General features: G+C 43.2%; 1 protein-coding gene across 1 annotated transcript; it reads left to right on the top strand.

The window, feature by feature from the left end:
* The first annotated feature begins 1951 nt into the window (after positions 1-1951).
* LOC111886433 (uncharacterized) lies at positions 1952-7396 on the top strand. Its single transcript, XM_023882683.1, has 5 exons — positions 1952-2585; positions 3297-3515; positions 3561-3678; positions 5573-6648; positions 6987-7396. The coding sequence occupies exons 1-5, from the start codon at positions 1952-1954 to the stop codon at positions 7394-7396; spliced, it is 2457 nt and encodes an 818-aa protein (XP_023738451.1).
* The last annotated feature ends 9518 nt before the right edge of the window (positions 7397-16914 follow it).

Below are 16914 nucleotides of genomic sequence, written 5' to 3'. Positions count from 1 at the left end.
ATTTAAACAAATTTCTTATATTTCGTTTTCGATGATATAAGTATGTATATATTTTTTTTTCTTCCTATATATGTTAAGTTATAAATATTTTGAGGGTTATAATAACTTTTTTCTTATATATTTTTTCAGTGCTTACTAATGACAGTAGCAAATGTCAAATCTTGTCATAAAGCATGTTCAATAATGTTGCCGGTGACAATCAAAATGTCAACCCAAACGTTTATAAAGATAAGCGAAAACAAAGAAAAGATTATTTGGATAATAGAATATTCATTCAGACTTGCACCACACCAAACGGTAATATTCTATATATTATATAATTTATCTTTCATCCATCTAATGTATAATTAATTGTCTAATAATATATTCCTTTGTTTATTATGTTTATTTTATTTTTTTATATTAATTAAAATATTTTTATTTCGTAGCGTGTATGGAGTATGTTCAACAAAGTTTCAAATCTACTTCCAATTATACGACAATAATTCTGTTATCTAACATTACCAATGGTATATCTAATTTCTTTTCACATCAGTTTTCCTACTATATAAGTTAAATAAAATATTATGTATGCATTATATACAATTTAAATCATACTGTTATCCTTTTTATTTCAAAATTCAATACTAACATTTATACTTTCAGTGTCAGGAAATAGACAATATTCTATATTGTCTAATGATATGACAGCCATATCTTCGTTAGCAATCACTCGAGATAATTCTATCAGTTTATCTTTGAGAAACAAAAAATCAAAAAGGAAGATCTTAAATATATCTCATATTACCATAGACTTAACATCAGATGAACACTTAAATGTTCAGCATAATCATGTTCAATTCATTTTGGGTATCTCAAAAGGTAACACTAATGATTATATATAAACTATTACTCATTTCAAGAATAATATATTTATATCTTTAATCAAGTTTTTTTAAACAGATTATTTCGACCATGGTGATCAGAGTTTTGTGTGTACGAGTTGTCATGCAAAATTATGGCAAAATGAAGCCCTTAAAGGCAATAAAGATGGTAACAAAACATCTTTTTCAATGTGTTATGGTAACGGAAAGGTCGAGCTTCCTGAATTAAAAGAAGCACCTGAAGATTACCAAAATCTGTATCGTTCTGTTCATCCCAAAGGGAAACATTTTTTGAACAACATTCGTCTGTTCAATTCGATGTTTTCAGACTTAGTGGTCAAAATTACCATTGTATGGGCAACCTTCTACCTATAGATGAATCAAAACCAAAGTTCTCCCAACTATACATATATGATACTGACAACGAACTTTCAAATAGACAACACACGTTCAGGTATATTTTCTTGTTTATTATTTATAACAATCCTTTTTTTCATTATACTTATTTACCTACTAAATATTAAATATAATCGTCATTATTAACCAGTGTTCTAAAAGGCGCGCCATGGCGTGAGGCGTGGCTCCGCCGTTACGAAAAGCCTCATAACGTTGCTGTTAGGCGTGGCGTGTGGCAAGGCGTGATATGGCGCGCCATGACGCGTTATGACGTGTTATGGCGCGTGTTTTTTCATTTGAGACACAGTTTTTTGCTCTTTGTTATGTCTTTTCTAATCGGAGATACAAGTATTGTGGATTTTGTTAAAATTTTGTTACTAGTTACTGATCTAACACTTTTAAAAAGTAGTTATATTTAATATAAATTTATATTTATGTGGTAATATAATTTTAAATTAATACAAAATCGCCGCCTTACATCACGCCTTGAAAAACGCCATGACTCGCCATGGCTCGTTAAGCTTGAGGCTTGACCTTGCCGCCACGCCACGCCTCACGCTATTTAGAACCTTGTTATTAACAGTACACAAAAAGATGGATGCAATTCAACTTCTCAGCAACTTGATATCGAAATCATAAGATTTTTGAAGGTTATGTTGGATTCAACAAATGAGTTGGTTAAGTGTTATAGAATGGCAAGAGATTGTTTTAATGCAAGTCCTAATATAGATCTAAAGTTACGTCTTATAGGAAGAAGACAACAAGATGGAAGGACATATAACCTACCTACCACTTCTGAGGTTGTTGCTTTAATTGTTGGTGACATTGGTAATTCAATTGATAATAGAGATATCATCATAAAAACTAAATCAGGCAATGTACAACATATAAATGAATTGCATCCTACTTACCTTGCTCTTCAATACCCACTGCTCTTTCCTTATGGGGATGATGGATATCGAGTTGACATCCCTCATAGAGGTGTTACGTGTTCAACGAATAACAAACGATGTAACTGTACAATGAGAGAATTATTTTCTTATAGGATTCAAGACAGAGTTAATATTTTCTCATTAATTCTGAATTCAAGAAGGTTTTTTCAACAATTTCTGGTTGATGCTTATACAATGATTGAAAGTGGGAGGCTGTATTACATACGAAACCAACAAAAAGTTCTTCGATGTGAGTCCTATGAAACTTTATGCAGCGTGAAAAACAATGGAAATACAGATATTTCGAATATTGGACAGCGTGTGATATTGTCTTCTTCTAATACTGGCAGTGCATGCTACATTATGCAAAACTATTTAGATGCCAAGTCACTTTGTAAGTGGTTTGGCTACCCAAATTATTTCATAACTGTAACATGCAATCCAAAGTGGCCAGAGATTCAAAGGTTTATTGCTGACACAAACCTCAAACCCGAAGATAGACTGGATATCCTATCTAGGTTGTTCAAAATGAAGCTAGATTCATTGATTAAAGACTTAAAGAAAAATTCATTATTGGGTTCGGTCGAAGCAAGTTGTAACACCCTGTTTATTTATTAGATAAATAAATAAATTAATGAACGAATGGAAGCCCTAAAATAAATAATTATTTATCAAATGATGGTCTTGTAGAGCTAGTTGTCACATTTTAAGAGATTGGGGGTTAAAAGTGTAAAATCCGAAATTAATTAGTAAGTATTAATGAAGGCAGGGGTTACTTAGTAAAATAAGGGACTTCTTTTGTAAAGGAATTCCATGGATGGGGTTGAAAGGGTAACTTATGTACTTAGTTTGAAGAAAGAAGGAGACGGAGGGGCTGGAAATGCCATTATGGCAAACAATTTGGAAATGGACGGGAGTATATAAGGCACCATTGCCTAACCCTAACCCAAAACGGGAGGAGACTTCTCCAGTCGTCAGCCCCCTTCGTTGCTCTCGGACCCCGCCACCACCACTCATGACGTCGGTGCCAACACGTCTACACCGGAAAGAAAGCTAGGCCGTCGAAGGATGACTTTGTGGATTGCCGACATCGTTCCCTGAGCAGTTACATCGCCGCCGCCCTTTCATCTTCCTCATACTTCGTCATCATCATCTCCTGGCGTGCGACGTTCGTTGTCGGTGCTACTACAACCACCATCGCTACCTTCTGCCAGTGGAAGTCGTTGTGGAGTCGCTACCATCGTGGAAAGCCGTTGTTTCCCGCTATCTCGCGCCACCATGGCCCCAGCAGCTGTTCCCTTCCGCTGCACGCCACCAAGTGGGGGTTGTTCAATCTAGAGTGCGAAGCTGTTGATGATGATGTTGTTAGGTGGGCGTGATAGGCTACCTGGAGATCAAGAAGAAAACCCACCATGGCCGCCGACCATGGTGGTTGCTACCTTGAAACCGTTTTCCGTCACCATAGGCCACCGTGAGGTGGTGGCTATGTGAGTAAATCCCTGGATCAGTGCGTTTTGAAGCTGGATGCTTAGTGATTGGCCAAAAATCGTAAAAGCCGCCATGCACCACCGCCGGCCACCATTAGGTGGCTGTGTGTGTGTTTACTTTGCTTAGTGTAGTGTGTGTACACTTTATTGTTAGTATCTTCTTTGTGAATTGTAAAATGGAATAATGAAAGGAAATTCCACCACCTTAAGGTGGTGGCTGCCGCCACCGGCCGCCGTGTCGAGTGGCGGTGTGCTTGCCTTGTGAGTTGACTCGATTGGGGATGCTTGAAACCCTAATGGGCCCAATGAAACCAAATGGGCTTAGTGAAAACCCTAATGAGTCTAATGGACTCTAATTGACCCAATAAAACTCTAATAGGCTTAATGACATTCTAATGGGCTTAATAGGCCCAATAAAGCCCTAAATAACCTAAAAGTCCAACAAATTAATTAATGGGCTAGTATTTGGGATGGAAACCCTAAGTAGGGTTTGGAAAACCCTAATGCCAATAAAATCCTAATTTTGAGAATCATTGGAACACTCACGCGGGAATTATTTAATAAACTAAAATAATCATTAATAATCATTTGCAACTAGCTTAAGGCAATAATGAACTTAATGGATTAAGTCCTTAATGGTTTAAGTAAGAAACACTTAACCCTAGTCATCATTTCATGTGAAAGCCCTAATCTCACTTGGGCCTTGAATTGGGACTTCCTATCGGGCTTTTGCGATTCGACTATTAGTGGGCCATCCAAGAACAAGTTAATGGACCAAAGTAATTAGATGGGCTTTAGGATAAGGCCCATGTGAGGACTTAGGCCCAATTTGGAAAATTGGGCCATAAATGAGCCAGAACTGGACCTTTATGATTATGTTATAATGGGCCATGGGAATTGGATTGGAATAATTGGATGGGCCTTAAGGAAAGACCGTGTAGTGGTCTGGGCCCAATTTGGAAAATTAGGCCATATGTTGGGCTTTGGCCCACGATTTGACCTTTGGGCTTTTATAGTGTGAGTTGAACCTTGGGCTTGTAACCCAATTATTAATTGGATGTATTATCCTAGCAGTGTTAGATGTTGATCATGAGTTAGTATTGCATGCTAGTGATGTATGCCAGTTGATATGCTAGTTTGGTAGGTCTGTAGGACTACCTGTGATATTGTCTGATTTCCTGTATGTGTATTTATCTATTACATGTCGACATGTTATGTGGGATGGGTTGAGGTTGTACTGCTCCGTGCGGTAGCCAACAAACCCTAGAGTATTCCAGATATGAGCTGAGGGCCCGGTAGGCATTCCAGACTCATACCGAGGACTCGGGAGCATTCCAGATACGAGTTGAGGGCCCGGTAGGCATTCCAAACTCGTACTGAGGGCTCGATGGCATTCCAGATACGAGCTGAGGGCCCGATAGGCATTCCAGACTCGTACTGAGGGCCCAGGGGGTAATCCAGCTTATAAAGTTGTGGACTCATTGCATGTTGTTCAGTTGTTATGATATGTTATTTGTTCATGTATTATTGGACTGTATGTGTATCAGTATTTTGGGGGTAACTCACTAAGCCTTCGAGCTTACATTTATTGATTATTGTTTCAGGTGCAGTAGATGACCGCAGGAAGGCAAAGGCGTGATCGTACATATCCTCATTTTCATGGATTTTGATTTTGGGGATACTCTGATGTTTAAACTATTTTGAAACCAAACTATAATAACTTAACGGTTCTTAAATGTATTAAAAAGTTTTAAATTGGCTTCAATTTTATGGGTGTTACACAGGTAATTTATATTAATAATGCATTGTTAAAGTGTTTTTATATATATTTTGTTAATATGTTTTTTTATTTTTCAAAATCTTATAATACGTCTCTATGTAAATAAATTTTCAGTTGTTTATACGGTGGAGTTTCAAAAGCGCGGCCTACCTCATGCTCATATATATGTCTATTTATGCACTCTGATTACAAGCTCCCAACCATTGAACATATCGATCGCGTTATTTCTGCTGAAATTCCAAACAAAGACGACGATCCAGAATTGTATGCACTTGTCAGCGAGTTCATAATGCATGGTCCTTGTGGTAGTGATAATCCTAAATTCCCATGCATGATTGATAACAAGTGTTCAAAAAACTCCCCAAAGACATTCACAGAGCATACTTCGGTTGATGAAAATGGTTATCCAATATATAGGAGACGTAATGATGGATCTTTTGTTGAAAAGTCTGGTGTTAAGTTAGACAATAGAAGTGTGGTTCCATATCACAAACTGCTTTTGAAAAGATACCAAGCTCACATTAATGTTGATTGGTGCAATCAGGGTGGTTCCATCAAATATTTGTTCAAATATATTAACAAGGGCCCTGATAGGGCTACTGTTGCGGTTGTACCAAACAACAACGCAGATGATAAAGATGATGTAGTTGACGAAATAAAAAACTACTACGATTGTAGATATTTGTCTGCATGTGAAGCTTCGTGGTGTATATTCAAATTTGATGTTCATTTCAGGACTCCTTATGTTCTGAGGCTTCCTTTTCATCTTCCTGGACAACAAAATGTTGTATACGGTGCTGACGATGATATTGAAGATGTCCTCAATAAACAATGTGTTTCTTCTTCGATGTTCTTAGCTTGGATGGAGTGTAATAAACATAATAAGGAAGCACGCAAGCTTTCTTATGTTGAATTTCCTACCAAGTTTATTTGGAAATTGAAGGAACGTTGTTGGAAGCCAAGAGAAAAAGGATTTTCTATCGGTCGAATTCACATTGTCTCTCCTAATGTTGGCGAAGCATATTTTTTGAGAATCCTTTTAAATAAAGTCAAAGGTCCGAAATGTTTTGTAGACATTCGTACGGTTAATGGACATGTGTGTGCTACTTTTAGAGAGGCGTGTTATGCTCTTGGACTTTTGGAAGATGATAGGGAATATATTGATGCAATTGAGGAAGCAAGTCATTCAGGTTCTAGATATTATTTGCGTTATTTATTTGCAACTATGCTGAAGTCTAATAGTTTGTCGAGACCGTACTTTGTCTGGGAAAAAACTTGACAATACTTATCAGATGAAATTCTCTACAATCAACAACTAAGATTAAAGGCACCAAGTAATATGTTATTTTTCATTATTTAAATTAATATTTTACTTAATAATTCTTACATAATATATTATATTTATTGAATAAAATTTATTATATATTTTTATATATTTAACTAAAACTTATTAACCTTATTTTTATCATTAAGTTTTAATTTTTATATAGTTATATATCTATAAAAATTAACTTGCAAATTTCTACAGGTTTATCGCTTGATGAGGATCAATTTAAGAACTTGACACTTTATGAGATTGAAAATTTTTTACTCCAGAACAATTCAACCCTCAAAGATTTTGATGGAATGCCCTACCCTGATCATGAGTTTACATCTTCTTCAAATAATCGATTGATTACTAAGGAGCTAGATTTTGACAGGACGACTCTATTGCAAGAGTTTTATCAGCTACTTGGTTCATTAACAGAAGAACAAAGAGGTGTTTTCGATGATATTATCACAAATGTTAAAAAAAAAGGAGGTGTCTTTTTATTTTACGGTTACGGAGGTACAGGGAAAATATTTCTCTGGAAAACATTATCCGCTGCTTTAAGATCGGAGGGTGAAATCATGTTAAATGTTGCTTTAAGTGGTATTGCTTCCTTATTATTGACATGAGGTAGGGCAACGCACTCTCAATTTATAATCCCTTTAAATCTTACCGAGGATTCGTTTTGTTCTATAACGCCGGAAAGTGATGTTGCTGAATTGTTAAAAAAACATCATTGATTATATGGGACGAGGCACCCATGATTCATAAGCATGCCTTTGAAGCTTTGGATAGATCTTTGAAGGATATATTGGGTTGTCATCTTCGTAGCAACTCAAAATTGCCATTTGGAGGAAATGCAATTGTTTTTGGAGGTGATTTCAGAGAAATTCTACTTGTTGTTCCTAATGGAAGTAGATAAGACATCGTCAATGCTTCAATAAGTTTCTCCTATATTTGGTCAAATTGCAAGGTCTTAAGATTAACAAAAAACATGAGGTTAAGTCTTCAAACATCTAATATTGTAGAAAGAGCCACATTTGCAAACTGAATTTTGAATATAGGTGAAGGAAAGGTTGGTGGCTTAAACGTCGGCGAATCAATTGTTGATATACCAGATGATATTCTCATTACAGATTCATCGGATCCTATTGGTTCATTAATTACATTTGTCTATCCTTCTATTGTTGAAAATGCCAATAATCCAATGTTTTTTTTTTCGAGAAAGAACAATCCTTGCACCGAAAAATGAAGTTGTTCAAGAAATAAACAATTGTTTGTTAAAATTATATCCCAGAGATGAAAAAGTATACTTAAGTTCAGACAGTCTTTGTCAATCGGAGTTTGTACACGATGATTTTGATGAATCTTTATACTCTCCTAATGTTCTAAATGGCCTTAGACCTTCAGGTATGCCAATTCATAAATTGGTATTAAAAGTCGGTGTTCCAGTTATGTTATTGAGGAATATTGACCATAAATATGGTTTGTGTAATGGAACAAGTGAAACGACCCAAAAATACGACCCAAAAATTTCATTTTTCAATATAACCAAAAACCATAAATCTGAGTATCATATCATAAAACCACACACTATGTTTCTCAACCATAATAAAATACTGTGAGGAAAACTGTATCATAACTGAAACATATCATAATCAAGAAACTGAATCAACTCCCAGGATAAAAACTGAAGCTGTGGTGTGTGCGATGCCATCATCCCGAGCTCTTCCCTTTGCTTGCGGAAGTACCTGAAACCAAAACTGAAACTGTAAGCACGAAGCTTAGTGAGCTCCCCCAAACTACCACATACCATGCAATAACATATAAAGCACATACTGGGGCCTTGCCCCCTCCATCGGACCGAAGTCCGAAGCTGACTGACTGGGACCTTGTCCCCTCCATCGGACCAAAGTCCGAAGCTAACTGACTGGGACCTTGTCCCCTCCATCGGACCGAAGTCCGAAGCTGACTGACTGGGACCTTGTCCCCTCCATCGGACCAAAGTCCGAAGCTAACTGACTGGGACCTTGTCCCCTACTTCGGACCAAAGTCCGAAGCTGACTGACTGGGACCTTGTCCCCTCCATCGGACCGAAGTCCGAAGCTGACTGTCTGGGACCTTGTCCCCTCCATCGGACCGAAGTCCGAAGCTAACTGACTGGGACCTTGTCCCCTACTTCGGACCAGAGTCCGAAGCTAACTGACTGAACATAGCATAGCATAACATGTCAACTAGCATAAACACATACATCCTGTCTGAGCCACGGAGGCATCAAACATACTAACTAGTGTATTGGACCGGAGTCCTGAAACTACTGCTAACTGAACGGGCCGACATTGTGGCCTTAGACCCTGTTCCTACTGGAAGGAAACTCACCTCGTGAACTGGCTGCTATGTGTATGGCTCTGGAAGCTAACTGCTGCTGCTCCGGTATCTCCCCAGCTACAAATCCATAACACACTCAATCAATTGCTAATCACTGTACTGGGGTAAAATGACTCTTTTACCCTTGGTCAAAGTCAACTCTCCTGATCAAAGTCAACCCACAGTTGACCTGACTCGCCAAGTTGGGCCACCAACTCGCCGAGTCCCTATTCTCACTTCTCAACTCTACTCGCTGCTACTCGTCGAGTATGGCATCAACTCGACGAGTTCCCTTTCGAATCTAAAACTTCAGGCAATCTGCATCCGACTCGCCGAGTCGTATGAACAACTCGACGAGTTGTTCTTCGGGCTAAGAAGATTGCCTTGGACTCGACGAGCTGTATGAACAACTCGCCGAGTCCCTCCATTACTGAGTCTGACCTCAAACTCGCTGAGTCCACTCTACCACTCACTGGTCCCACTCGGCATCACTCAAAAGGGAAAAATCGGGGACTCGCGACTCGACTCGCCGAGTCATTCTTCCGAATCGCCAAGTCGCTTGCATGCAACAACTCAAAACTCGATTCCGCTTGAATCCAGTGTATAAAACTTATAGATCTGGACTCCCTTAACTCGATTAGCACGTAAAGATTCTATCTTTACGTGCCCATATGCATCCATGGAGATAAAATAGCTCAAAAAGCATAATAAAGGCTAGATCTAGGGTTTTCATGCAAAGTATCATCAAAAAGGCAATAGATCCGGGCTCTACAACTCCTAAATGAATAGATCTAAGGATATCTCGACCTATTAGGGCATCCATACAATCATAAGGCTTGAGAAAAGCATCAAACTAGATCTAGAAGAGTTCTAATGGGGGTTTAAAGCATAAAAGGGGAGGAAATCCGAAGGATACCTCAAAGAACTCTGATTTGCCCTTGGATCCTTGCTCTACACCTCTTCTCCTTGCTCCTATCTTCTTCTTCTTCTTCAAGCCTTCAAAATTTCACACAAGAACACTTAGATCACTCAAGGATGGATTAGGGTTTTCTCACAGCTCTCTGAGGGTGAAGGAGGCGAGATTGGGGGCTATAAGGTGGTTTAATGAGCAACCCGGGGATTTAGGGTTTCTTCCAGGCAGGCAGACTCGCCAAGTCCCGAATATGGACTCGCCGAGTCGCCGACTAACACGTGCTCGAAATCCCGTCCCTACTCGGCGAGTCGTGCTATGAACTCGCCGAGTCCCTCTTGCAACCTTCTAAATAAATACTATGGAATCATCATACCAGAGACGGGTCGTTACAATTCTCCCCCACTTATCTCAGACTTCGTCCTCGAAGTCTGCTACGGCTGAATCTACAAATATCTCTGGGTAGTGCTCTCTCATCTCCTGCTCAGCCTCCCACGTCCACTCAGACCCCTTCCGGTGCTGCCACTGCACCTTTACTAACTGAATTTCCTTGTTCCTCAAGGTCTTTGTCTTCCAGTCTAGAATCGCGACCGGCCTCTCAATATAATTCAGGCTGCTATCAACCTGAATATCCTCTAGGGGAACGACTGTTGACTCATCCACCAAACACTTCCTCAACTGAGACACATGGAAAGTGTTGTGGATCTGACTAAGCTCCTCAGGAAGATCCAACCGATAAGCAACCCGACCCACCCGGGCCAAAACCCTGAAAGGACCAATAAACCTGGGACCCAACTTGCCCCTCTTCCGGAACCTGATGACACCCTTCCAAGGTGAGACCTTCAGAAGGACCATATCACCCACCCGGAACTCCAAGTCTGAACGCCTCCTGTCGGCGTAGCTCTTCTGCCGACTCTGCGCAGTCTGCAGTCTACTACGGACCTGTTGGATCAACTCGGTCGTCTTGAGCACCACCTCTATGCTCCCGATGACTCGCTGACCGACCTCGCCCCAACAAATCGGGGTCCTACACTTCCTCCCATAAAGCATCTCAAAGGGAGGTCGATCAATGCTCGCATAATAACTGTTGTTATACAAAAATTCCGCTAACGGAAGATACGTATCCCAGCTGCCACCGAAATCTAGAACACATGCCCTGAGCATGTCCTCGAGAGTCTGTATCGTCCTCTCGCTCTGCCCGTCAGTCTGAGGGTGGAAAGCGGTGCTGAAATGGAGACGAGTACCCATCTCTTCATGAAACTGCTTCCAGAATCTGGATGTAAAACGGACATCTCGATCTGACACCACCGATACCGGCACTCCATGACGTGCCACAATCTCACGCACACAGATATCGGCTAACTTTTCTGCCGATATACTCTCCTGGATCGGGATAAAATGAGCACTCTTCGTCAACCGATCCACTACTACCCATATCGAATCTACTCCTCGTGCGGTCCTGGGAAGCTTGGTAACAAAATCCATGGTGATGTCCTCCCATTTCCACACGGGAATGTCTAACGACTGCATCTTGCCATGAGGCCTCTGGTGCTCCGCCTTGACCTTCCTGCAGGTCAGGCATCTCTCAACATACCAGGCGACGTCCCGCTTCATGCAGGGCCACCAATAATCGGGTCGAAGATCTCTATACATCTTCGTCGCCCCTGGGTGGATAGAAAATCGAGACTTATGAGCCTCATCCATCAACACCTGCTATACCCCACCCCAGTACGGTACCCACACTCTCCCGTGAAGCGTCAGCAACCCCTGACTGTCATAATCGAACGAAGCTACTCGGCCCACTATCCTTTCACACTTTTGTCTCTCCTCCTTGAGGCCCTCAACCTGAGCCTCCTTGATCCGCTCCAACAATGGAGTGATCACTGTCATCCTCAAACACAGATCTCTGATAGGGGCTGCCGACACTTTGCGGCTTAGGGCATCGGCCACCACGTTGGCCTTCCCTGGATGGTAAAGGATCTCACAGTCATAATCCTTCAGCACATCCAACCATCTCCTCTGCCTCATGTTCAGACTCAGCTGATCCATAAGGTACCTCAAACTCTTGTGATCCGTGTAGATAGTACAACGGACCCCATAAAGATAATGTCTCCAAATCTTGAGGGCAAACACAACCGCCCCCAGCTCTAAATCATGGGTAGGATAATTAGCCTCGTGAGGCTTCAACTGTCTCGAGGCGTAGGCTATCACATGGCCTCGCTGCATCAACACTGCTCCCATACGTGTGATCGAGGCATCACAGTAGACTACGAAGTCCTCTACTCCCTCTGGCAAGGTAAGGATCGGAGCCTCACACAATCTCTGTCTGAGGGTCTCGAATGCTGCCTGCTGCTCAGGCCCCCAACGAAATACCACCGACTTCTTGGTCAGTCGGGTGAGCGGCACTACTATCTTGGAGAAATCCTGAATGAATCTTCGGTAATATCCTGCCAACCCTAGGAAGCTCTGAATCTCAGATGGAGACTTCGGGACCTCCCACTGCATCACGGCCTCTATCTTGGCCGGATCTACCAAAATACCCTTCTGGTTGACGAGGTGACCAAGGAACTGCACCTCGCGCAACCAGAACTCACACTTGGAGAACTTTGCGAAAAGTCTCTCCCTCATCAAAACCTCCAGCACCTCCCGCAAGTGCTCCTCGTGCTGCTCCTGCGTCTTGGAATACACCAAGATATCATCTATGAATACTATCACTGACCGATCCAGCATCGGCCTGCACACGCGATTCATGAGATCCATGAACGCGGCTGGAGCATTGGTGAGCCCAAATGGCATCACCACAAACTCATAATGACCATACCTAGTCCTGAAAGCAGTCTTCTGCACATCCTCATCTCTAACCCGCATCTGATGGTAACCGGAGCGTAGATCGATCTTGGAGAACCAAGACGCTCCCTGAAGCTGATCAAACAAATCATCTATCCTCGGAAGTGGGTAACGGTTCTTCACCGTTACCTTATTCAACTCCCGGTAATCTATACACATACGATGCGATCCATCCTTCTTCCTCACAAACAGGATCGGCGCTCCCCAAGGCGAACTACTCGGCCGAATGAAACCTTTGTCTAACAGCTCTTGCAGCTGCGTAGACAACTCCTGCATCTCAGGGGGAGCCAGGCGATACGGTGCCTTGGCTATCAGAGCCGCACCAGGGATCAGATCGATCCTAAACTCAACCTGCCTCTCAGGAGGTATTCCCGATAAATCCTCGGGAAATACATCCGGGTAGTCTCGCACTACCGGAACATCATCTACTGCTACCTTACCCTTCTCCCGGGCATCTACTACGTAAGCTATATACCCAACGCAACCCTGCTGGAAATAACGTCTCGCTCTCGCGGCGGAACAAAAGGTCGGTCCACGTTGTGGCCTCTCGCCCTGAAACACTAACTCTCCCCCACTGGGAGTGCGAACCCTCACTAACTGCTGCTCACAATCAATCACCGCCCCATTGGGGCTCAGCCAATCCATGCCTACTATAACCTTATTCCCTCGCAAGGGAATAGGAACCAGATCCACTGAAAACTGCTCATCAAACAACTGAAGCGAACACTCTCTATATACTCTGTCGACCCTCACGGTCCTGTCATCTGCTATCTCAACCTCTAATGGACAATCCAGCTCCCCCGGAGCTCTACTAAATCTCTTGCTAAGCGCAAGTGATACGAATGATCGGGTAGCCCCCGAATCGAATAATACCATAGCAGAAATGCCGTTCACAGAGAACGACCCTATACAAAACATATAATTATAAGCAACAATCAATCAGTAAAATAAAGATGAAGGGAAGAGACATACCCGTCACCACATCAGGAGTCGCTCGCGCCTCCTCTGCTGTCATCTGAAACGCCCTGCTCTTCGCCACTGGCGCCTCGGCTCGGCCCTGCCGGCCATCTGTAATCCTCAAAGTAGCAGGGGCAAGTGCAGCCACCTTCCCTGCTGCAGCTAAGCTCGGGCACTGGGACTTTTTATGTCCCCTCTGATTGCACTGAAAGCAAATCAGATCTGATGCTGCAACGACAGTAGCAGGGGCCGTACAATCCCTGCTCAAATGCCCAATCCGACCGCACTTGTAGCAGCCGGAACTCCCTGCCTTCCACACCCCATCGTGCATCTTCCCACACCTACCACATCGACCGTGGCTCGGCTGACTCCTGGACCGGTGATCGGAAACCTTGGGCTTTTTGCCCGAACTGCCTGTACCCGAAACCGCCTCCGGTTTCCTCTTCTTCTCCATCTCGAGATCAATCTCCCTCTCCCGAGCCCTAGCAATCATGTCATCCAGCGTTTTACAGCTGGACCGGCTCACAAACTGGCGGATATCGCTCCACAACATCTCATGATAACGGGCCTTCTTCATCTCCTCATCGGCTACATACTGAGGAACGAGAAGAGCCCCCTCCCTGAACTTGGCGGTGACCTCCGCCACTGTCTCTGTAGTCTGGGTGAGGTCCTGAAACTCTCTAGCTAACTGCTGCACCTCAATAACCGGTGCAAACTCCGTCCTGAACCTGGTAGAGAAGTCAGCCCAGGTCATGGCATCCAATGCTGCATCATCTCCAATGGTATGTCCGACCTCCTCCCACCAATCTCGTGCCCTGTCCTTCAGAAGACAGGACGCCAATCTGACCTTGTCCCCCTCGGGACACCTGTTAGTGCGGAAAGCGTTGGCCACATCCGCCAACCATCTAGTACTCGCTATGGGGTCCCGTGCCCCATAATAGTCCGGAGCTCCACATGCCCTGAACTCCCTGAATGTAAGGGTGCGCGACCCCATCATGGCCGCCACCTCAGCATGGAAGGTGCCCAATCTCTCATCCATTAGCTCTAGGATACCCTCCTTGATCGAACCGAAGATCACAGGAGTCTGCTCTATAATGATACGAGTAATCTCTGAAGAAAGAAACTCTCGGGTCTGCTCATCCATACGCTCGTCCCCCGAGCCTGAACCTGATCCCTCCCCGGCACCTCCACTGCCGGCTGTTGGTCTCGAACGCAAAACCACCATGCTGAAACACATCACAACGACATCAGAAAACTGAAATATCTCAAGGGATCATTGATACTACAACTAGCTTCCTGGTCTTGTCTCGGCCTTCCTTGATTCGAGTACGGATCCTCTGCTTTCAGTAGTACGAGCCCATCCTAGGCTTGCCCTAGGGAAATCTCTGACTCCACTCAACCAGTCCTCAGCTGCTGAAGGCCTCCTTATAATGCTAATTAGCCACCACCTGAACATCATCACATGTGACGAGGCTCAGATAATCCTTCAAGTAAAAGACTCGTCCCTATAACGGTTGGACTCAGACAAGAGCTACGCAATAGGGCCAATTCCAGCACTCTGAGATTATTCAACCCTGATCACATGTGGTGTGACGTGTTCACCTAATGGCTAACTCCCATCACTCAGAGTCCCACAAAGCACAAAGCAAGCAGCATTCGAACACAAGAACTACTCAACCAATCCTATCCCCATAACGAGGAAACTGTACTAGCATACAATGCTAAGCTCATACTATCAGGCATAACCTAAACAGGCTATCCTACTGCTGTCTACTCATTACTAGCATGCAATACACATAAAGTTGTAACACATAAAGCAGGCACATAAGGCATCCTCTCCATCGGACCGAAGTATGAAGCTGACTGACTGGGACCTTGTCCCCTCCATCGGACCGAAGTCCGAAGCTGACTGTCTGGGACCTTGTCCCCTCCATCGGACCGAGGTCCGAAGCTAACTGACTGGGACCTAGTCCCCTACATCGGACCGGAGTCCGAAGCTAACTGACTGAACATAGCATAACATAACATGTCAACTAGCATAAACACATACATCCTGTCTGAGCCACGGAGGCGTCAAACATACTAACTATTGTATTGGACCGGAGTCCTGAAACTACTGCTAACTGAACGGGCCGGCATTGTGGCCTTAGACCCTGTTCCTACTGGAAGGAAACTCACCTCGTGAACTGGCTGCTTTGTGTATGGCTCTGGAAGCTAACTGCTGCTGCTCCGGTATCTCCCCGGCTACAAATCCATAACACACTCAATCAAATGCTAATCACTGCACTGGGGTAAAATGACTCTTTTACCCTTGGTCAAAGTCAAGTCTCCTGATCAAAGTCAACCCACAGTTGACCTGACTCGCCAAGTTGGGCCGCCAACTCGCCGAGTCCCTATTCTCACTTCTCAACCCTACTCGCTGCTACTCGTCGAGTATGGCATCAACTCGTCGAGTTCCCTTTCGAATCTAAAACTTCAGGCAATCTGCATCCGACTCGCCGAGTCGTATGAACAACTCGACGAGTTGTTCTTCGGGCTAAGAAGATTGCCTTGGACTCGCCGAGTTGTATGAACAACTCGCCGAGTCCCTCCATTACTGAGTCTGACCTCAAACTCGCTGAGTCCACTCTACCACTCACTGGTCCCACTCGACATCACTCAAAAGGGAAAAATCGGGGACTCGCGACTCGACTCGCCGAGTCGTTCTTCCGACTCGCCGAGTCGCTTGCATGTAACAACTCAAAACTCGATTCTGCTTGAATCCAGTGTATAAAACTTATAGATCTGGACTCCCTTAACTCGATTAGCACGTAAAGATTCTATCTTTACGTGCCCATATGAATCCATGAAGATAAAATAGCTCAAAAAGCATAATAAAGGCTAGATCTAGGGTTTTCATGCAAAGTATCATCAAAAAGGCAATAGATCCGGGCTCTACAACTCCTAAATGAACAGATCTAAGGATATCTCGACCTATTAGGGCATCCATACAATCATAAGGCTTGAGAAAAGCATCAAACTAGATCTAGAAGAGTTCTAATGGGGGTTTAAAGCATAAAAGGGGAG

This window comes from Lactuca sativa, chromosome 2, assembly GCF_002870075.4.
Source record: "Lactuca sativa cultivar Salinas chromosome 2, Lsat_Salinas_v11, whole genome shotgun sequence".
Taxonomy (NCBI): domain Eukaryota; kingdom Viridiplantae; phylum Streptophyta; class Magnoliopsida; order Asterales; family Asteraceae; genus Lactuca; species Lactuca sativa.
This window is presented reverse-complemented; position numbering and strand designations above follow the sequence as displayed.

Coding starts and splice junctions, on each gene's coding strand:
- LOC111886433 (XM_023882683.1), top strand. CDS start 1,952: ATGGCAAGAGATTGTTTTAATGCAAGTCCTAATATAGATCTAAAGTTA. Junction 3,516..3,560: donor CTGCACGCCACCAAGTGGGG/GTTGTTCAATCT, acceptor TGATGTTGTTAG/GTGGGCGTGATAGGCTACCT. Junction 3,679..5,572: donor CACCGTGAGGTGGTGGCTAT/GTGAGTAAATCC, acceptor ATAAATTTTCAG/TTGTTTATACGGTGGAGTTT.